Source organism: Stenella coeruleoalba (genome assembly GCF_951394435.1).
Source record: "Stenella coeruleoalba genome assembly, chromosome: 21".
NCBI classification, from domain to species: Eukaryota; Metazoa; Chordata; class Mammalia; order Artiodactyla; family Delphinidae; genus Stenella; species Stenella coeruleoalba.
The window spans coordinates 22795786-22818744 of record NC_137167.1 but is presented as its reverse complement, the minus strand read 5'-3'; the positions used below and the strand labels follow the sequence as shown (position 1 = coordinate 22818744).

The 22959-nt window shown below is 42.1% G+C and overlaps 1 protein-coding gene across 3 annotated transcripts in view; it reads right to left on the bottom strand.

Moving 5' to 3' along the window:
• Positions 1 to 1107: 1107 nt before the first annotated feature.
• LRP2BP (LRP2 binding protein) overlaps positions 1108 to 22959 on the bottom strand; it is a 33839-nt gene continuing 11987 nt past the window's right edge. The window contains exons 1-8 of one of the 3 annotated variants that reach the window (XM_079909265.1): positions 22435 to 22505; positions 21007 to 21133; positions 20168 to 20280; positions 17175 to 17288; positions 4304 to 4446; positions 4117 to 4222; positions 3008 to 3231; positions 1108 to 1372 (exon numbers count right to left, since the gene is read on the bottom strand). In XM_079909265.1, the coding sequence (XP_079765391.1) occupies positions 1171 to 1372; positions 3008 to 3231; positions 4117 to 4222; positions 4304 to 4446; positions 17175 to 17288; positions 20168 to 20280; positions 21007 to 21112 (1008 nt within the window). In that variant the 5' untranslated portion in view covers positions 21113 to 21133; positions 22435 to 22505 and the 3' untranslated portion in view covers positions 1108 to 1170. Of the gene's footprint in view, positions 1373 to 3007; positions 3232 to 4116; positions 4223 to 4303; positions 4447 to 17174; positions 17289 to 20167; positions 20281 to 21006; positions 21134 to 22434; positions 22506 to 22959 lie in introns of those variants that run through there. The other 2 variants (XM_079909264.1, XM_079909266.1) reach the window with 2 other exon arrangements.

Here is a 22959-nt window from a genome sequence, read left to right as displayed (position 1 = left end):
CTCCAGCTTGAACAGTTTGGCATTGCATGAAATTTTATGATCTAATTCTCATTTGGACTTATGGATGTCATGGACCTAAGTTGTGCAGTTTTTTGTTTTTTAAACTTGCAGTTACTATTCATGATTCCCTTTCACACTCCCTCTGCACTTTTTTTTTTTTTTTTTTTTGGTACGCAGGCCTCTCACTGTTGTGGCCTCTCCCGTTGCGGAGCACAGGCTCCAGACGCGCAGGCTCAGCGGCCATGGCTCACGGGCCCAGCTGCTCCGCGGCATGTGGGATCTTCCCGGACCGCGGCATAAACCCGTGTCTCCTGCATCGGCAGGCGGACTCTTAACCACTGCGCCACCAAGGAAGCCCCCTCTGCACTTATTAACAGTTGATTTTAGATGTGAAATCCATTCACTATCTAAATAAATTGATCACATGGATTAAAACATGAAAAGGCTTATTTTAACTGGTTAACTCAAATTCATCAATATCCACCTAAGTGTGGTAGATGTCATGCAAAAAGAAACCTTAATGAAATGTACTCTAATGTACTAGAATGAAATAGAGATTCACACTTTTTCTGGGTGAAAGAAGGCATGCACGTTCTGGGTTTAAGGTCTTGGTGCTGGGCTTTAGGCGGCAGACAGTGAAATAGAATAATTTGCATCTAAGATAGAAATTTTAGGGCTTCCCTGGTGGCGCAGTGGTTGAGAATCTGCCTGCTGATGCAGGGGACACGGGTTCGAGCCCTGGTCTGGGAGGATCCCACATGCCACAGAGTGGCTGGGCCCGTGAGCCACAACTACTGAGCCTTCGCGTCTGGAGCCTGTGCTCCGCAATAAGAAAGGCCGCGATAGTGAGAGGCCCGCACACTGCGATGAAGAGTGCCCCCGCTTGCCACAACTAGAGAAAGCCCTCGCACAGAAACGAAGACCCAACACAGCAAAAATAAATAAATTAATAAACTGAAGGTGTCTTGTAGGCACAGACTATTAAAAAAAAATAGAAGTTTTACCATCTGTGTTTAATTATTAAAAAGAATGACAGAATTGTTTGCAAACAAGCTGCATGTCTGACATCCTCTTGGTAGACAGAGGTTATGTGCACAATAAGTAGGAATAAAAACACTGATTTAAAAAGATGTCCAAGTCTCAACTAAAAACCCAGAAATTTCTATTGAGTCAATTTATATTTGTTGTCAGGCTTACTTTAGAATAATAGTGTTTAGCTGTTGCTTCATCCTTTGTGATACCCAAGCCAAGCTGCAGACACCGTGCGTGGTAGAAAGAGGCCATGGCCATGCCTCTGCTGATGAATTCTGGGAGACAGTCCGTGACCTGGGCTATCATGGGGATGTCATGAATCTCATCGTAGTCAGCAATCCTGTTACAACATCCAGTTGTGAAATTAAAAACGGTATCAGTTATAGTTTACATTTTTATAAACATGCCCAGAAACTGTCCATGTGCCCCAAGTGGTTTCTCTATTATTTCTACCAGTTTGAGAACAAAATTGTTTGCTCTGTGGTGAAGGGTAAATAGAACAGTCAACTAACACCAGAAGAATCGGAACTAACTACAGTGGTTACTATATGGCTTCCTAGGATTATACTGGTCAGGCTTAATAACCACTAAAAAAAATTAAGTTTAAAATATTACAAGAACTTGGGCTTCCCTGGTGGCGCAGGGGTTGAAAGTCTGCCTGCCGATGAAGGGGACACGGGTTCGTGCCCCGGTCCGGGAGGATCCCACATGCCACGGAGCGGCTGGGCCCGTGAGCCATGGCCGCTGAGCCTGCACATCCGGAGCCTGTGCTCCACAACGGGAGAGGCCACAACAGTGAGAGGCCCGTGTACCGCAAAAAGAAAAAAAAAAAAAAAAAAAAAAAAAAAATATATATATATATATATATATATATATATTACAAGAACTCATCACTTTGCAGATTTAAACAATGGGAAAAAAATATTTTTCTATCTCTTTGGGTATTTAAACATCAACCTTGAATTTGGACTTCAGTCACACAGGATCAGAAAACACATTAATAAACTTACACATCTATGATAACGGGCAATAAAAAGTCCTTCTCTATAACCCAGATACAGCAATGGAGAACTACATGAAAACAAGTCAACTCCACGTCAGCCATAATACTGTGGGAAATAGGAACATGGAAAGTTTCAAAATTTTTAAAAGAACTGTTCGAAGTCTTAGTTTTAACCATATGGGCAACTAGAGGATTTGAGACATCAGAGACCACACCTTTAAGTGGCCTGCTGCCTGGAGGCCATGATGTTGGGGAGGAGAGGGTAAAAGCAATTCCTTCATCCTTCAGTGTGGATGTCTGCCTCACACTGGGCTCGGGGAGAGGGGAACCTGTGGGCTCCGTGGGAAGGGCATTATTGGGAGGGAAAGGGCAGCATGGCCTTATAGCCATTTTAGAGGACACCCAGGTCTGTTGCATTTGTACATTGTGGGTAAATGCAGGAAAGTACATGGCCTCAGAGGAGAGAAATTTCCATATAATTTATGTTAGTGTTGGAGTCTTTTAACCATTCTCATTGTGCAGTCCTCATCAAGCTATATTGTAATTGTGCAATTATAGAACCTATGGCTAAGGGTGTAGGAAAAAAAGTTTAGTATTTCTCATGTGCCAAGCTGTGTTAAACACTTTATATTCACTATATTTTTTAAATCAAGAAGAAAATACTTCTGCAGGATTGCAAAAGAACTGATGCCCCCAAAGTTAAACTTGTGTAAGATTACTTAGCTGGTATACAGAGCAAATAGCACTGAAGTTCTGCAGACTAACAGATGTACTATCCAATATGGTAGCCAGGAGCTACGTGTGGCTATTAAAATTAAAATCCAATGAAAATTACAAGTTCAATCCTCAGTTGCACTGGCCACACTGCAAGTACCAACAGCCATCATTTCCAATACTGCAGCGAGTTCTATTAAACAGACCTGGCATAGAACATCTAGTAAGAGTTTTTGTAAATACTTTTATCCAGCTTACCTTTTGGAAAATGCAGCACACTTTGTAAAAAATTTCATCTTATAGTAATACTCCACGAGATTCCCTTGAGCATAGACATTTCCACGCTCTGCTGCTTCCCTCAAGCAATGCAGGGCAGCCTCGGTATCCTGGTGGATGCCTTGTCCATAAAAGTACATGAGCCCAAGCGCACCCTGGGATTCCAGGTTTCCATTGCCACAAGCTTCTGAATGCCAATAAAACGCCTAGGAGAAAGCACAATTCCCTAGTATTCACAAGGGGGATTATAAATGGAATATCTCTATAAGATAGTACTATTAATTCATCTCTAGGACACCGTTCTAACCCCCTGAATGTATGTCAGACTAGCACCAACTTCGCATGCCTGAGAGAGGGTGCTGAGGGGAGCCCGCCCGTTGTCTGCCCACAGTATAGGCGAGGTCACTGGCTCGAGCTCAGCTGCTCAAGTTTCAGGATTTTCAGATTTTCCAGAGGAAGGACCAAAAAAGTGGGAAATAGGAACCAAGCGTCTGAAAGGCTTTGTAATGAGGCACAGCAAGGAGAGGAGAGCAGCTGATGTGAGATTGCAGCTATCTCTCAGATCCTCTTGGAGCTCCAACGGGATCAAAGAAAACCAAGGATAAAAACCTGCATGTGGTCCAAGCACGTTTGCTCAATACTCAGCTACAGTGCATCTGAGTTAGTTCAAACCGATTTCCAAGTAGCTCCTCAGTTATCTGACAAGGATCTTGGGGGTTATGTGCCTCCTACAAGTTTGCCTTTAACGCCTCATTTCCTTCTCCTTGTAAGATTTCTTGGAAAGGGTTTTCCATCATTGGTGATTAAAGAGGTAGTACTGACTCTCCCTCCTCTTTTACCTTTTATGGTAGAATATTTTGTATGTGTGCTTTTTATAGCATACAAAGTGCTCACATCCGTGGTCTCCTTTGGTAGAGGCAGGGAAGGCAGCATTCATAGTTGAGGAAAGGTGAAATGAGTTTGGAGATCCTAAAACGTAAGCTTTCTTTACATTGAAAGAAATGTAAGAGATATTCAGACTACATACTTACTCCTCACCAAATATTAATCTACACAGGATGCTAGGATTTAAACAAATAAATCACTGTTACCTTCTCTAACTCTCTGGGTTCCTTTGTTGAGTAATACAATCCTAGGATACTTTGAGCCTTCACACTAGCTTTTGGATTTCCATTGTCTGCAGCAAAAAGCCACAGTCTAGAAGAGAAGGGCAAGGCAAGTTATTCTTTGTTTAAGGCATTTGATTAAAACAAAAATCTTGTTCTCAAGTCAGATTACCTTTCAGCTTCCTCGTCTGATTGTTTAACGCCTTTTCCTTCATAATAAGCTCTTCCAAGGTTGTAAGCTGCTGCAAATTGTAAGTGTCTTGCTTTGGGACATGGAGAATCAACGATTTTCTTCATATATTCCACTCCTTTTTCCTTCCACAAAGGAAAAGAACAAAACAGAAAGTCCTAGTTTAGTTTTACCCAAGTTAAGTTTTCTCCCAATAATGCTGTAAAGCGTTCACCCTCCGACATGAGGTAGAATGTCATGAGTCTATACCTAACAGGTATGGTTGTCCTGGACTCTGCAGGGCTAGAAATAAGTCAAAGTCCATCTCCTGGGTCAGCGTTCCCAGAAGCTCTGGGATATAAAGCATTCCCTTCATTTTATAGCTTCCACATTTGCATTACCTCTCAATATGGTTTCCTTCTTCTCTCCTCATAGCCCTTATTCTGAATCGGCACAGTTCTTAGAACTTATAGTGTAAGGATAGCCAGTAACTTCCACATTTTTAATCCTTACAGGACACGTGTAAGCCCCAAACTCTGTCTTCTCTCTTCAAGCACACATTCCCTAGCTGTGCTCAGTGATAAATTTACGTCTACTACACTCATCTTCATACGACATCTGCATAGTCACAGAACACAGAGGACGTTCTAACCACCAACAAAAGGCTTTCCTCCCTCCAAAAACCCAGACACAAATTGTTTACTAGACTATGTTCCTCTTGTCCAACGCACAGCAAGCCAAAATGCTGAGCCCACGAGGTTTGCAGCAGAGGGTTTACAAGGCAGCCAAGCAGGAGATGGGAGAACAAATCTCAAATCCGCCTCCCCAAAGGCAAGGAGCTCGGGGTATTTATAGGATAAAGTAGAAAGCAGCGGGCAGTTGGAGGTGTGGGGAGCCTGGAGAAAGACGATTGGAAAAAGGTGCGGGAATCTTTGCTCTGCACAGGTGTAACTAAGCTATAGCCCTCTGCACGTTCAAAAAGTCACTAAGCAACAGATACGCATGCCCAGTTGAAGGGTCGGTGGTTCTATCCAGTCTTAACCAGCTCAGCTCAAACTAGACACAGCTGACTCCAAGTTCCTAGAAAACAACTCGGGCAAACATCTTGTTTAGGCTACATGCTGCTTGGAGCACATGAGAGTCTTAAAAAACCACCTTGATTACTGAAGGCAGGTGAAGTGGATTTGACCCATGGTTTCAGTCCCCCCTTGCTTTTCGATCATTACTCAACTCTTGAGGAAAAAGGGTGAGGACAGCTCTGGCTAATTCCTGCTGATAAGGGGCATAGGCCTAACAGGGGCTTGAGGAATCAAACTATTTAGCACTCATTTGAGAATATTCTCTTGTTCCTGGTTTCAAGTTAACATTTTGATCCCAAACAAATACCACTTATGCACCAGCTGTCAAGGCATTCATAGGCCCAAGATTGGTAATAAAAACTGTAGGCAAATAGGTACGGGGTGGGGCAAATATGTACACTGTGAGGGCATACAGAACGCCAGACGTGCGAACACTTTGACTCATTTTTAGGGATTTTACCTAGGACACTGGCGAGCCAGGGATCGGGGTCTTACTTTTTTACGAATTGGAGTGTGTTGATCATTATCACCTTTGACTGAAACAGATAGTATCGAAGGAACACAGGCTGGGAGAATTAAGTGTGGTTTCTACAATATCCTCACCAAATAGAACCCTAACGAGGGTAGGTGCCAGGGATTTTTTTGTTGTTGTTTGTTTTTTGGTTGTTTTTTATTCTGAGGACACAAGGAGACCAAATTTTGGCTTATTCAAGAAAAAAACACGACAGGACATTTTGTTGATTAGCCTAATTTGATATGTGCACACCTGAAGTCACGGTGAAGTTAGGGAATGGTCAAAAATTAACGACAGGCACAACCCAGGGGTCAGCACGATCAATTACAGAAGGTTTTAGATGACATATCCAAAAGCTAGAGAAATTACCTACTTTTGCCAAAGATTGAAAAATCCTAATCACTGAATTGTCCAAGCCTGGGAGGTTCGAAACAAAGAGAAGGCAGAACAAAAGAAAATCAATCTGGTTACTAGCAAATTATTTAAATTGCTTTCTAAATTTTACTTTTCAAAGCCACCACTGCAGCAATCCCACTCACCCTAATTTCTTTCCCGTGGCTTTTTTCTGGGGGTTCACTTGCCCACTCGGGAAAGTCAGCCTCAGGGTTGGAACCACTGCGGTATTCCTCCCGCAATGTGCTTTCTCCCTTTTTCGGTGCATTCCTCATAAGGTCCCAACCCGCGAAGATGGAGCTGGTCTTCAGGGTTTATCCTCCATGATTTCAGTCTAGATGTTCATTGTCTCCTTTAAGAGCTTCCTAAATGGGTTTTGCTATGAGTCCAAAGTTGGGGACCCAAATACGGCAGAACCCAGCCATTCCCAGAAATTCCTGCAATTATCTCTTGGTGGGAGCTGCAGCCCTAGCTAGAGCTTCCCTTCCATTAGAGGGCAAGTCTCTCTGTCCTTGTGAGAGTTCAAAACCCAAATATTTAACAGAGGGATTGAGAACTCTGTGCTTTTTCTTGGATACTTGATAGACCTGTGCAACCAAAAAGGTTGAAATCAAAACCATATTCTGAAAAAAAAAAAAAAAAAACAACCATGTTCTGGTCTGTGTCCTTTGTTTTACTGGTAACCAGCATCAACCACGTCCTGGAGCAGGGCTCCCTCATTTAGTTGAGGGTCCCTCAAATCTTTTGCCAGGATTTCTCCAAACATCGCGGGTAAAGTTTTAAATCCCTGAGGAAGTACTGTCCAGCAGTACTGTTGTTTAATTCTTAGTACCAAGATCTTCCCATTTGAAAACAAACAACTCTTGGGATTTAAAACAAGGATATGCAAGAAAAGGCATCTTTCAACTCTAATACAGTAAACCAGCAATGTCTGGACAGATTAGTGAGCAGAGAATATGGGTTAGGGACTACTGGATTAGTCTCTTTTACAATCTAACTGTTCTTAAATCGTGTACAAGCTGACCTCAGGTGGTATCCTAAGCTGTATAGGCCTAGCTCTTTGCTATTCCCAGCCTCCCGTCTGCACAGGTCTTCGGACTCCCCTTTGCAAATCTCTTCTGGAACAGTTGCAGGCTGTTCTTTTGGGGACTGGAGTAATAAAGCCTGCAATGCGCAAGCCTGCTCTGGTGGTACTTTAATGTCTGTCCACTCAGGGGCAAAGGTAACCCTGATATTTAGTTAGTAAATCTCATCTCAGAAGGGGAATGGGGCATTCAGGCATGTATACAAAGGTATGCTTCAGATGCGTTTTCCCCAACTGACAGTTTAGCAGCTGGAAAAAAAGGCATTTTCTAGGTTTCTTTGGACACCCCAGTTACTAACATAGTTTTAGAAAGAAGCTTAGAAAGCCAGGTATTTAAAACTGAGTAAATGGTCCAATATCAAGCATAATCCAAGTTAACTTCCCACGGTCATCGTCATCCAGGGCTCTGCTTAGGAAATGATGGACTTCACAAGATTTAAAGGAACCCCTAGGGCCTGGCATTCTTGGTCACTGTCATTCTCAGCTCGGGCATCCGATGTGCCAGCTATTTACCTTCAAGAGGCTTACTTAGGACGGGACCCTCTTTTCCAGTGTCCCTCCTGTTTGCAATATGCACACTGGCGGAGTCCGGCTATTGGGTGCCCGTGTGAGCGGAAGCTTTTGCCGAGTCCCTCGTGAGAGTCCTTGATTCCATCCAGCTCTTCCCGGTGTTAAGGTAGCGGCCCGCAGAGCAGCCTCTTTCATTCTCCATTGTTCCCTCTTCTCCTGAACCTGGTCTCCGCCATTAGAAACTTTAAAGGCAGTTTCAACAGGTCAAGACATAGACATTCCTAAAGGCCCTTCCATCTTTTGCAGTTTCTTCTGTATACTGGGTGCGCTCTGACCAAAACTGGTCACTCTGACGTTTATAAGTTCTCTTTGTATGTTGCCTATAAGCTTTAAAGACCCTTTCTGGAAATTCTGAAGGATCCTCATTTGGTCTGTTTTACCTCCTGTACTTTATTAAGGCTTGTTTTGGCATCCCTCTTCGCAATCCTGCAAGAACGCAATCTCAGTAAAGTTCGGGCCTGTCTCCAGCATTCACATCCCCATCAGGATCTGCTTTTGTGTAGCCCCGCACACAGCAGCCCTCACCGGGTTGCCAGGGGTTTCTGCACGAAGCAGATCTGCCTCCTCTCGAGCTTTATCCAGCACCATCCTATGCTCTTCTGAAGTGAGGAGGGTATTTAATACATTTTGAACATCTGCTCAGGTTAGTTTGTGGGTTGCAAAAAAAAAAACCAAAAATCAATGAAGGTTTTCCATTCTCGAGTCATCTCTATAAGTTGGCATATTATTCTTCCAGTTAAATAAATCCAAAGCGGACAGGGAAGTGGACCCAGATCCATCCCAGCAGCTGCCCAGCCTCGGCATTCACAGACCCCATGGGGACCTGCCTTAAGGGATATTGCCCTATCCGCACTTGGGTCGCACCCATGGCCAAGCTGCACACCCTGGCAGGTAATGAGAGGGGAGGCCATTCCTGTTTCTCAACCCTCAGAGACTGGGGTGGAGGGCACAGGGGCCCGAGAGCCTGAGGCTCAAATGCTGACAGTGAAGGAGCGGCAGCGCCACCCTGTAAGGGTGGAGGGGAGCGTCCGAGCGGCCACTCAGCCCTCAAGTCACCCTCCTTCTCATTAGAATCCAGCAAAACAGATGTCTGTGCCTTTCCTTCCTGTTGGACCATTACCTTACATCTACTCTACACAGGTTAATTCTGATTCAAGAACATAAGAGACTGTACATAAGGTATTTCATCCCGTTTTTATTCCTGTTTACAAAATAAATCTACTTGCAAAGTTTTATTGTAATTTAAGGATCCATTTTCAGGCCATTGTGCTCCAGAGTCTAGAGAATATTATGGTCACTTAGTATTACAAAAAATAACCATCTTTTATTTCTCCATGGATTCATAACAGAAAGTCTCCCAATTTTGGAGAATGTAGCCTAGACGGCTGCAAGAGGGAACTGAATTAACATTGCCCATTTTGAAGGAGCTTTGTTCCCAGGTGGGTGCAGCAACAAAATCTTAGGGTCCTTGCTACAGTCGCCAAGAAGCTCAACCCCCTGTAGCCAATTCCTAACAATTAAGACAATCAGACATAGACAGACATGGACAAACAAAACAAAAACAAAACCAAAATCCAGAGCCCTGGGCCATAAACTCAGGTACAGAGTACCTCAGCAGCAGTAACCTTTTATATTGTCTACCAAAATCCCATCAGGTGGGCCTCTGACCCATGATCCTTCAGGGTTCCAAAGACAATCTAGGCACAAGTACATTTCTTTAACGAGGTTTACCCTAAAAACATGTTCCAAATCCAAAAGCCCAAAACCCCAAAAATGTTACTGAAAGACGGGTCTAGCTGCTCACCACTCAAAAACCAATATTCAAGAGGCAAGGCTACTGGAAAGTCTGCTTTATTTCTGAGGCCGGCAACGGGGAGAATGGTGGACTTATGTTCAGAGACTGATTCCTCACTGACAAGTCAGAGGGCAAGCACATTTTTTTTTTTTTTTTTGCGGTATGCAGGCCTGTCACTGTTGTGGCCTCTCCCTTTGCAGAGCACAGGCTCCGGACGCGCAGGCTCAGCAGCCATGGCTCACGGGCCCAGCCGCTCCGCGGCATGTGGGATCCTCCCGGACCGCCAGGGGCACAAACCCGTGTCCCCTGCATCGGCAGGCGGACTCTCAACCACTGCGCCACCAGGGAAGCCCTGGGCAAGCACTTTTAAAGGGGAGTTTCAGGGGTGTTTAGGCAGAGGGAGGGGGCTACATGCAGAAACAGCCCAGTCAGCTCCGACAGTCACCTTGAAATTGGGCACGTGGTGGTCTGGTCAGCGTCATCTTCATTGTTTTAAGTACAGTTAGTCTTCAGTTCCAGGGTCGGTTTGTTCCCATTTCTTTGAAGCCAGTTCTCAGAACTGTGGCAGCTTATGTCATGGCTACACAGCCTGCTCATCATGTAGTTAATTTCTTTCACCTAGTGTGGGTTTCAGTATCTATAAAACAGCTCAAAGGAGACGGCCCAGAATATTATCTATAGCCCTATGAGAAGGGACTAATGGTCCCCGACTTCATTCAGTGACTAAACTATTATTACTTGGTCTTGTTTTCCTTTGCTTCTGCACTTTCTCACTTCTCTGAATTTATTCTTTGACTAAAGTTTTTCTACAGACAGAAGACAGGCAGAGGGCATGGAGGGGAAGCACCATAGGGTCCTGCTCCATTTCCTCTCCTTGCTACAAGATGAAACTAAGCACGGAAGGTCAGCAGTGCCTCCCTGAAAACCCAGGGTCAGTCTGGGAACGGACACGCCAGGGAGCTGCTCGGGCTGGCCCACCGGACCTCAGTGCCTGCAAGGGGCCGACGAGCCGTGGGCCAAAGGTTCGCCTGGACTCACCTCTTGGCTGGCTCACCACGTGTGTTACCAAACCAGATCTGTCTTGCCAGACGCACAGCAAGCCAAACGCGGAGACACCGAGGTTTGCAGCAAAAAGAGGCAGCCAAACCGGAAGACGGCAGAACAAATCTCAAACCAGCCTCCAGCAAGCAGGCAGCTCGGGGTATTTATGGGATAAGGAATAAAAAACAGCAGGGCGGTCCGAGGCACGGGGAGCGTGCGGGGCGTGGCGAAAGGTGATTGGGAAAAGATGTGGGAATTGGCGGGTAATCGTCTCTCTGCGCAGGTGTAACTAAGATGCAGGCCTCTGCACATTCAAAACATCATGAAGCAATGGACGCCGGTGGATGCCCAGCTGGAGAGTCGACGGTCCTATCTAGTCTTAACCAGCTCAGCTCAAACTAGATGCCACTGGCTTCAAGTTCCCAGAAAACAACTCAGGCAAACATCTTGTTTATGCAAGTGCAGCTTGGAGGACACACGAGTCTTAAAACGACTTTGATTAGTGAAGGCAGGTGAAGTGGATTTAACCCAGTTTCAAAACCTTCAAAAATCACTCCAAAGAGGAAAATAATATTTGACGGTCAAGTACATTTGTATACACTGCATTCTAACTTTTACTCCTCACTAGTCTCTCAAAGTGCTATTGCTGGCTAAACAACACAGTAATAGATGAGAAAATAAAGGTGTTTTACCGAGTCCCAGATCATGTGGATTTACTTCTGTGAGTGTGTGAGGTAGGTGTCTACCATTTTTTCCCCCAACTGGTTAGTAAGAGAGAACTTACAGTATAATGGTAGTAGAGTGAAGTGTTCGTGTAAATCCTCCCACAGATAGCAGTGATTAAATCAGGACCAAACATAAAGAACAACTTTCTAAAGGCACTGGGAGGGACTTCCCTGATGGCACAGTGGTTAAGAATACGCCTGCCAAGGCAGGGAACACGGGTTCGAGCCCTGGTCTGGGAGGATCCCACGTGCCACGGAGCAACTAAGCCCATGCGCCACAACTACTGCGCCTGTGCTCAAGAGCCTGCGAGCCACAACTACCGAAGCCCATGCGCCTAGAGCCCATGCTCCGCAACAAGAGAAGCCACCGCAGTGAGAGGCCCGGGCACTGCACCAAAGGGTAGCCCCTGCTCTCCACAACGAGAGAAAGCCTACACGCAGCAACAAAGACCCAACGCAGCCAAAAATAAATTAATTAATTTAAAAAAAGTTATTAAAGGCACTGGGAAGTTTATCAAAGCAAACACAAACTGGAAGAGGAATGACTCTTGAGAACTGCAACTGAAAGGGATCATTGAAGTTCAATGAACCCCAGACAGGATAAACAAAAACCCTCTCCTAGGCATGCATCATAGTCAAACTGCTGAAATCCATAGAAATCCTGCAAGCAGCCAGAGAAAAAGGACACGTATACAGGGAACATAAGACAATCAGAGACTGACTTCTTGTCAGAAGCTAGAAGAGTTTACAAGGGCATTGTTTTGGGGGTTTTTTTTTGCGCACGGTTCGCGGGCCTCTCACTGTTGTGGCCTCTCCCATTGCGGAGCACAGGCTCCGGACGCGCAGGCTCAGAGGCCATAGCTCACGGGCCCAGCCGCTCCGCGCCATGTGGAATCTTCCCGGACCAGGGCACGAACCCCTGTCCCCTGCATCGGCAGGCGGACTCTCAACCAGTGCGCCACTAGGGAAGCACTACAATGGCATTTTTAAAGTGAGGAAAGGAGAAACTCAACCAGCAAAACAATTCATCAAAAATGAAGGCAGAGTGAAGACATTTTCAGGTAATTATAAAATTGGAGATAACTCATTACCTGCAGACTTACAAGAAATGCTCTTTAAAGGAAATTCTTCAGGTTGAACGGAAAAGGAATATGGTGCCAGATGGCAATGCAGATTGATAGGGAGGAATGTAAAGCCTCAGAAATGGTAAATATGTACAAATATAAAAGGATACCCAGGCACATATATACATACCTGTGTATGTTTTCTTTTCAATTTCTTTCAAAAGTTATATGACTAAAGCAAACATAATACAGTTTTGTATCAATATTTTGGGGTTTATAACACGTAAATTTCAAGACATTTCAAACCTACCACACAAAGCATATTTGTTTCCACCAGACTCTGGACCAAATTAGTGTCAAGAACTCGGTAAATTAATAAAATGATAAACATTAAAAGAATTTGCTCCTTGCCCCTTTACCTTGGGTTAACTGAACAGACCTACAGAGGCCATCTTCTTTTTTGCTCCACTGGCCTCCATATGTAATTAAATTTAAGCCACTCTATTTTGGAGTTGCCATATGCCAACCCGTCGAATCTACCAATTTTCCTGGTCTTTCTACACCTTCGTGTTCTTCCCACATCAGCTTATTCTGTATCTGTCACTGTACTCATTCCTTTGTCCCTCTTTCCCTCCATGACATTCACTCATGTGGCAGATATCTTATTTCTCCAGCTACTCTGCTGTACTTAAACCACTGAACATGGCTGGAGAAAAACATAACCATGCTGACAGGTCCTTCCTACAATTTGTGACTTCAAATTTCAGAGCGAGCTCTCCCCTCACAAGCAATACTATCAGTTTGTCTCATCAATGATCTCTCCCACTTATCTGGAAGGGAAGATACTACTTCAAACCTTTTCCTTTCTCTTCAGACTTCTGCTGTCCCCTCGCTCCCTCTCCTCAGTCTCAGCTCATGGCTTCAACTTTTTAAATATTTTTATAAAAAATATGGAACAGTTCCTGGAGTTGTGTGTCATCTTTGCACAGGGGCTATGCTTATTTTCTCTGAATTGTTAGAATTTTAGGATACATGCTGCCACAGCAAACACATGGCTTGTCTTTTATTTCACTGAGAAAACAGAAAGAATTGAAAGAAACACCAAATCTATCAGTTTACCTGATTCATCATCAATTTTTTCCTCTCTACCAGATCGTGTGTCAACTTACAAATAATAATGTAATATCTTTGATCTGGGAGAAAACTCTCCCTTGATCCCATGATCCCTCCCAGTTATTGCACATATATTTGGTCTACTTTATAACAAAGCTCAGTGCTTATCTCCACTTCCTTACATCCGTATGTCTTCTCCACCCACTCCAATCTTGGTCCCTTATGACCTTGGTCCCACTGAAATGGTTTTGTCAAGATCTCCAGTGAAATTCATCTTAGTATGTCTGATAGTAAGTGCTCAGTTTTCATTCTACTCACCTCTCAGCAGAATTTGATACAGATGATCACTCCCTTCTTCTTCTTTTTTTTTTTTTTTTTTGCGTTATGCAGGCCTCTCACTGTTGTGGCCTCTCCCATTGCGGAGCACAGGCTCCGGACGCGCAGGCTCAGTGGCCATGGCTCACGGGCCCAGCCGCTCCGCGGCATGTGGGATCTTCCCGGACCAGGGCACGAACCCATGTCCCCTGCATCGGCAGGCGGACTCTCAACCACTGCGCCACCAGGGAAGCCCCACTCCCCTCTTGAAACAATTTCATCGTTTGACTTTCAGATCACCACACAGTCCTCATTTTCCTCTGTCCTCCCTGTCCTCTCCTTCTCATTTCTCCTTTGCTGGCTAGCTATTCTTTCCGTTATGACCATGAAATACTGGAGGGCTTCCAGTCCCTGGCCTTGACCTGTGGCTCTCGTCTATGATACTCACTCATTCAGCAATCTTATCCAAGCTGGTGCTGTAACTCCCACTGCTCCACAGATAGCCCCCCACTGATTTCTCTAGTCCTGATGGCACCGTTGAGCTCCAGACTCTCTACCTGACATCTCTACTTAGGTGTCTTAACAGGTACTTCAAATGAAACATTCAAACATAACTGTTTCGCTTTTCCTCCTGTACGCCAAATGTGCTTCTCCCTCAGTCACCCCATTGTTATTAAATGGCAACATCATCCACTCAAGACAAAAAGTAGGAATCATCCTTGATTCCTCCCCTTATCTCTGCCCCTCTCCCAATCCATCAGAAAGTCCTGTATCCTCTTAAGAGCACATCCTAGATCTGTCCACTTTTCTCTATTCCCACCACTATAATTTCAGTTAAAGCTGTTCTTTTATCTGCACTGGCTTCCTCACTGGACTTCCTGCTTCTACTCCTGCCTCCATTCAATCCAATCTCCACACAACAGACAAAATGATCTTTAAAAATGTTAATCATATTAATTGCACTCCCTTTTGGTGTCTTCACACTGCATTGAGAATACAATCCATTTGGCCGTAGTTTGCCAAGTTCCACGTGGTTTGGTCCCTGTTTCACTGTTTTGACTGTACTCCAGCTGTACCATCCTTCCTCAGGCCTGAACACTAGCTATTTCCTCTGCCTGGAATGTGATTCATCTAGACCTATACGTTGCTCCTTCTTGCTGCTCAGTTCTTCATTCAAGTATCAGATAAAATGGTGGAATGACACAGGGAGGAAAATGTAATCCCAGAGCCAAAGTCTTCAGGTTAACATTAGAAAATTCCCAACAACCAGGAAATTGATAGAACTAGGAAAGCAAGGAGTTGGTATGAACTTCAAAGTAGGTACACTTTGTGCCTGAGGTGGAGGAGAAATAATAGCTAGAAAGTGAGTTGGGAAATGAAAATAATACCAGCTCTACCTTTGAGCACTATGGTACTTTGGGAGGTTGTAAGGAGAGGCCTCCTCTAAAGAGGGCTGCTTGTGGGACAACCAAGTTTCTGATAAGGCAAGGAAGTGAAGGAAGTAGTCTGAGAAAAAGGCTGAGAATACAGAAGGTCTAAGAATGGCATACAGAAAAGTAGAAAGAATATTACATAAAAATTTGCATAGGGCTTCTCTGGTGGCGCAGTGGTTGAGAGTCTGCCTGCCGATGCAGGGGACACGGCTTTGTGCCCCGGTCCGGGAAGATCCCACATGCCACGGAGCGGCTGGGCCCGTGAGCCATGGCTGCTGAGCCTGCATGTCCGGAGCCTGTGCTCCGCAGCGGGAGAGGCCACAGCAGTGAGAGGCCCGCGTACCGCAAAAAAAAAAAAAAAAAAAAAAAAATTTGCATAACTACCACATAGATTGTCAGTAATAACATTTTGCTATATTTGCTTCATCTGTCTTTTTTGGTGACTTGTTTCAAGTTATATGCCGATATGAAAATATCAGGACACTTCACCCCTAAATATTTCAGTATGAATTACAAAAGAAGACATTTTTCTGCATAAGTACCATATAAGTGTCACTTCTAATAAAGTCAGTATTATGAAAAAAGGCAGGAGAGAGAGTTAATCTAGATTAAAGAAACTTGTAGATATTACAACTCAATGCATTGGGTGGTCTCTGATTGAATGCTGGCTTGAAAGACTACTTTGGGACAATTTGAGAATTTTGAATATAAACTGGGTATTAAATGGTATTAGGGAATATGTGTTAGTTTTGGTAGATGTATTCAGTATAAATTCTATTTTTGGAAAGTAAAATTTTTAAAGATTTGTTTTCACAAGTTTAAGTTGTTTCATTGCAATTTGTTCCCCAGTCTCCTCATGTTTGATTGACAAAATGTGTTTTCTTAACTTTTTGAGACTAGAGTTCAATTGTCATCTAATTTCTATTGTATTTCTTCTGGTTAGGCCCTGTCAGAAATTAAGCATTTTATTGCTTTCCGCTTTATTTTTGTGCAGCCAATATTTTTCACTGGTATTATTATTATATCTTTGGTAAACTCAAATTGTTGATTCTTTTTGTTTATGTAAATTCTTTCTGGTTAGATTGTTTAAAAGTTTTAAAAAGATATAGTGATGAATATTATCCTACCGTTATTACCATTTTCCAAGGACCTATTTCTAAATTCCATGTTAAATAATCCTATAACTTGGGTGATGGTGCAGTCATGATACCATTTAAATAGAAATAGGGGACCATTGAGTTAGAAAGCACGAATAAGTATAAAAACCAATTTTTCAAAAAAATTCGCATTCTAGAGAGAGACTTAAGAAGTTTCATAGCAAGTGTGACTGTCTAATGAACACATTCTGGTTTCAGCTTATCTTTTTTTTTTTGCATAGGGCAATACATGGAAGAATATACTCTAATAACAAAGTTCATATTTGATAGTAAAATTTGGAGTGATCTTATTTTTGCTTATTTTCTAACTTTTCTCCATGTTCATGTAGCTTTGAAGTAACTTTTAAAAACAAAGGAAAACATTTTAAAGCAAAAATGTTATTGACGGCTAATAGTAGCAAGGAGAGGGGCAAAAAGAAATTTGTTTTTCACGTAAATGTAAAAATGACTACTGCTATCCTTTAAATGCTGAAATGATAGATAATTATTTAAATATAAGTAAGAAATATATCATTAAAATATAATTTTAAATATATCAAATAATCCATAAACAATGAAATCTTAAACACTGTGAACAAAACAATAACTTACAGCGTCTGCGGTTATCCCCAGACCATCATAATACATCAGTCCTAGCTGGTAAGTTGCCTGATGATCCTTTTCCTTGATTTCTTCAAACTGTTCTAATGCTTCTTTATACCATCCCTGTAAGCTCCCAGGAAATACTGAATTATTTTCATTATTACCTTAAAGTAATCCCAAATACTTAGTTCCCACCTAACTCTAGCTAGCAGCACCAAATAAAACAAGACAGCAACAAATTTATGGAATTTGCAAGTAAGCTATTGACAACAATCAACACACTATAAAATCAATAAAATAAACCTAAATATGGCAACTGAGGGAACTGACCAGGAGGAACCTAGGTCAGACTCTCTTTGGCTTTCACTCTTACTCTTGGCTATTGCCAAACCGCTGTCTAAATGATAGCCTAGCCCTCTGCTCATTCCAGCCTGCCATATCACCCGCTACTCCTGGAGTCTGAGAAACTTCAGAGATGGGGCCAAAGACTCTGAGAAAAGATAAACATCAGCATATCTGCTACTACTAAATATCCACTATGATATGGCTCTTCCAGTTTTGCCATTTTCTAGCTAGGGAGAAGACACAGAAAAACAAACATGTGATTCTCCAAAATTATCTTTCTCCCATACTTCCTATGAAAACCTACGTGTTATATGTCATTCATTTAAGGCTCCTCAGCGTTATAGGATATAATAACAAATACGCTGAAGTGTAAGGAACAAAAATGGGGCTTGGGCTTCCCTGGTGGCACTGTGGTGGAGAGTCCACCTGCCGATGCAAGGGACACGGGCTTGTGCCCCGGTCTGGGAAGATCCCACATGCCGCGGAGCGGCTGGGCCCGTGGGCCATGGCCGCTGAGCGTGCGCGTCTGGAGCCTGTGCTCTGCAACGGGAGAGGCCACAACAGTGAGAGGCCCGCGTACCTCATTAAAAAAAAAAAAAAAATGGGGCTTATGTCTTAATCCACCATGGAAAATGCCTTACGCTAAAGAATAAATCATTTGTAACAGTGGAAAGAGAGTCTCTGAGTTGGAAGGTCATTACTAGGAAGAGCAGGCCAGAGAAAAGCAACTTTTGGAAAACACAGAAACAATTGAATTTCTCTTTTCATAAACTGTAATTAATCAACAAACTGATAAAATTAATAAAAACTGTACCAAAATGCTAACAAATATTTATCTTAAAGAACATACAACAATGAGTAAATGACTGAGTTGTAAAGATTCATTCTCCTTTCTGGCTAGTGTTTGGCCAACATATAAGAGGGCTGGAAAACTTAGAATACTCTATACAGAGGAAGAGAAAGGAAGTCCTTTTAGTTTTTCATGATTTTAAATACCAGATACATGCTGGAAAATCTCAGATATATACTTTCAACTCAGACTTCTCCTTTGAGATCTAGAGTCTTACATGTAGTTTCTACTTTGAAACATGTATACTTGGATGACTGAGGGGAATCTCAAACATAAAATGTCCAAAAACTGACCTCCTGATGGTTCCCTCAAAACTCACTCCTCCCCACTTCTCTATTTTTCAGTCCATGATGCCATTACTTGTATCTCCAAAATAAATCCAGGACCCAGCTCCACCGCTGGGTCAAGATCACCATCCTCTCTTGACCCAACTAGTATAATTTTCCCCTAAACTGGTCTTGGTTCTATGCTTCCCTTCCAATCCATTCATCACAGTCTCAAAACACTTCAATGGCTTCTCACTACATTTTAAACAAGGCTTATCTAGAGTCATTCTCTGCCTCGCTGACCATGACATTGGTCTCTTAATTCCTAGAGCTCACCAAACTCTTCCTCATCTCAGAAACGTTGCATTTGTTCTCCCTTCTACCTGGAATGCACTTCCCTGTGGCTGTTTGCATTAAATGTTTCCTTTTCTTCAAGTTTTAGTTTCAACAACAGGTATTTCCGCCCTATCCCTAAGTTATTCTCTCTCAGAGTACCCAGTTAATTGCTTTCATAGTACTTTAACTTATTTTTAATTATATATTAATTTAATTTCTTCCTCTAGACTGTAAGCTCTATGAAATGGGGCCCATTCTAACCCCCTCATTACTGTATAGCTAGTACCTAGCATAATAGTAGCAAATACTTATAAAGCACTTACTAGGTGCCAGGCCCTGTTAGTATTTTTACAATTAATATACCCTCATAATAGCTCTATGAAATACATATTATTACCCTCTTTTATAGATGAGGAAACTGAGGCACCAAGAGGTTAAGCATTTGTGCCCAAGGATACAGTTAACAAGAAATAGAACCGTATTGGAACCTATGCCCAAAGCTGAAAGATCATTCTCTGAACCATTGTGCTATGTGATCCTCACAGTGACAGGTGCGTTATGAGTCCTCAACAAATATTTTTTGCCAGAATGAATGAAGGAGCCATCAAAAGATAAGTAAGTGGGATATAGTTGAACAGCTGCCCAAACATTCAATGGATAGTGAGGGGTTGGGGACAGCTGGTCCCTTTTCACATCTTCCCTTGGGGTTCAATGAACAACTGAAGCTATATTGCTGAAGTTGGAGTGATAGTTTGCATAGGTCCTCCTAGACCTACTTTGCAAACCTCAGCATAATGTGGATAAAGAGGGAAATTCCCTCCTTACTCCATATAGGAACATATAAAGCTGCCTTTAAGTACTAGATAAGAATCAGGATTTTTCATTGTTAATAAAATGAAAATATTTTATAAATGATGTTGAATATATCGGGCAAAATATAAAAATTAGATTTTTAATTTATCATGTGAAAATGGATTTCATACCAAAATGACTCCTATAAATGACATTAATTAGAATGATTTTTATGGAGAAAGGTTGAATATTCCGTAAGCTGGGACCAATTTATCATACTTAAATCCACAACAATAATCTATGGAATTTGACAGAATTTCCCTGGTTTAACAATGTAAGGAACTCTATAGGAAATTTTGCTATGAAGATCTAACAGCAGCTTTATATGAAAACAAATCAACAAAAAATGATACCTCTTCAAAATACAGTTGACCTCGTAGGAAATATGCCAGAGTATCCCCTCTTCTTATTCTTTCCTTCAAGAGGTGCAATGCCTTTTCCACCAAACTAGCATGGCTGTAATGATCTGATTTTTTAAAAAGTAAAGAATTCCATCTTTATCCATACAATATGAATTTTCTCTCTTAAAGTAATAAATTAAATAGAATTCATCTGACACTGTACTAGTTTCCCTCCTAGTTCTCATTCCTAAAACTGACCTCCTTAGTTCAAGGAAAAAGCACTACCTTAAAAAAAGAAAGCACTATCACAATACCTGACACTGTGCCTTATATAATTAAGAAATATATTGGCTGGTTGTCAAACTAACCCTCTTTTCTACTAGGCAGGAGCTCTAGCAATGCAGTCTACGTGGAATTCTTCAGACAAAGCTGGCCTCTGGGTGAGTGAAATTCTTAATTTGAGTCTTAATTAGAACTACTCTAACTAGATGAGCTAACCATCCCCAATTTAATTTTTTTAAGTCTATAGAAAAAAATGGTAGCTTTAAATGCTAATTTCAAGTAAAGCATGGTACTGTTCTCTTTAACAGAACTGACATCTGGCTTCTCTTTTCCAGAAGGGTGTCCTAAAGTCCTGAGAGTAAAACCAGGATCAGGATCTCATTATGAAACTTCTTCACTGATGATCTGCTACCAGGTAGCTTCAAGCAATTTCACAGATTCTTACAGAAAAGCTAGAAAAGACTGTAAACTTAACCGCTTGCTTGCCAGCAATAAGACTCATATTTCTTGTTTCTTTTGCTCTGGTGTACCTAATTAACTTTTAGTGAAAATATTATCAGGATTTGTACCAGTCTTTTCCTTTCTCCATTGGAAGAGTTTTTGTTTATTAGCAGCATAGTGGGATAGAGAAGTATAAAAGGGGTTCTTGGGCAACTTTTCACTGGTCAACTTCATCCTGTCTCCACAGTAGGTATTCTGTAAATTAAAAAATTATATTAAAAAATAATATGGTAGAATCTTCCCCCAGAAAATGCAAAGAGAGACTCCACTCCAACTTGGCAGTCATTATAAAAAGCATCTTCCTCTCATCACCTAGGGATAGGGCACCAAACTACCAGCTCTGGGATGTGAACATTCCTTCTTAGGAAACCAGGACCCTCTATAGCTATGAGAAGCACAGCACTCCTCCATGTCTGTTTCCACAGCATGGGATTAATGATCAGAGCTGTTTGCAAATCCTTTCTGGCTATGAGATCACACACTCCAGTGAGTCATGTCACCCACCACAGCTGCTGCCACTAGTAGGAATTGGTGACACTGCCCATAGATACAGTTCCTGTGCACTGGTACCTTCCTGTTGCCTTGTAACTGAAGCTCATCAAACTAATCCATTTTAAATGAAAGCATTTGTCTATTTTACCTGGGAATATACTTTATTTTAGCTGTGTTGTTCAGTTTTATCTTCCTGTCTGTATTGGATTGCCATGTTATAAGGTGGATCACAGTTGAAGGGAAAATCAGAGCCTTCATATAAAATGTAGAGGCCACCTCATCTGGGATGAAGGAGTCCAGGTTGGCCTAGGCTCAGGGTAGTGAGACAGCAAACTCAGTTGTTGCTATGCTTTTTTGTTTACTCCTTGGAATTCCACTGTTACAGCAGGCTTTCACCAATCAGGAACAAGCTTCCAGTAAAGGTTCCTGATTGGTGGTGAAGAGAACTCAATAGACCTTTAGTATTATTGGAAAGCAGCATTTATACAATTTTATGATACTATTTTCGACAATAAATTGCTTCATTAATGAGAATGAAGTTGCAGAAAAGGGAGATAATTCAGTATACCAGAGAGAAAAAATCACCGAAGTATCTGTGATTTTGGAAGAGTCATATAATCTTCTTAAGAGTCAATTTCCTCATCTGTAGTTTAGACTATAAGTAGTTTGAACTAGAGGATTTCAAAACGTCTGTCCCTAGATATGTAAAATTCTTTGATTATAGGACTCTAAAAATCTATGGTTGCACTAGTAAATGTAAAAGCTTCCAATGAACTTTAGGGTGAAGCAATATTAGGTGAAGTATTTAGAAGAAAGACAATCCAAATAGGATGATGTCTATAGAACCATCAGTTTACTCAGAAACTGGTTATAGAAGTTTTTATTTCACTGAAGACTTAAGCCCATGTGCTATTGTATCCAAAAAGGCTAAGAAAAAAGTTGACACATTCAGGAAGGTCATCAGAAAAGAAACAAATCAGAAAGCAAAATCCATTTAAACTCACGTTGCCTTCTGTGGTTACAATACTCCACAGGGTTTCTGTTGCTGAAGCTTAAAAGAATATTTGGGGAGGACCTAGAAAATATAAGCAAAGATTTATTGAGCTCTTACTATAGGCCAGGATTTGTTCTTTGTTCTAAGTGCTTTACAGGTACTAACTCCTACAAAACTTTATGAAATACTGGTGGTTATGAGGCCCACTTAATGTGGGAGGAAACTGAGGCACCAGTGAAGAAGTTAAGCAACTTGCCTCAGATCACAGGGCTGGCAGGTGGGACAGCTGGGCTGCCAGAATGCCTGTGTACTTCATCATTATTCCATACTGTTCTCCAAAAAGCAGAGCTAACATGATTGTTTAAAATGGCAGGACTCCCACAAGAGGGTAAGCTAAAATTCAGTACTTTTTAATTTCAGAAAATGAGAACTAAGAGAAGATTTTAAACAGCAAGAATATATGTTTATTTCTGCCAAATCTTGGGATAAGATATAAAATTATAATTTGAAACTTGACAAGTGTTTGCATAGCATG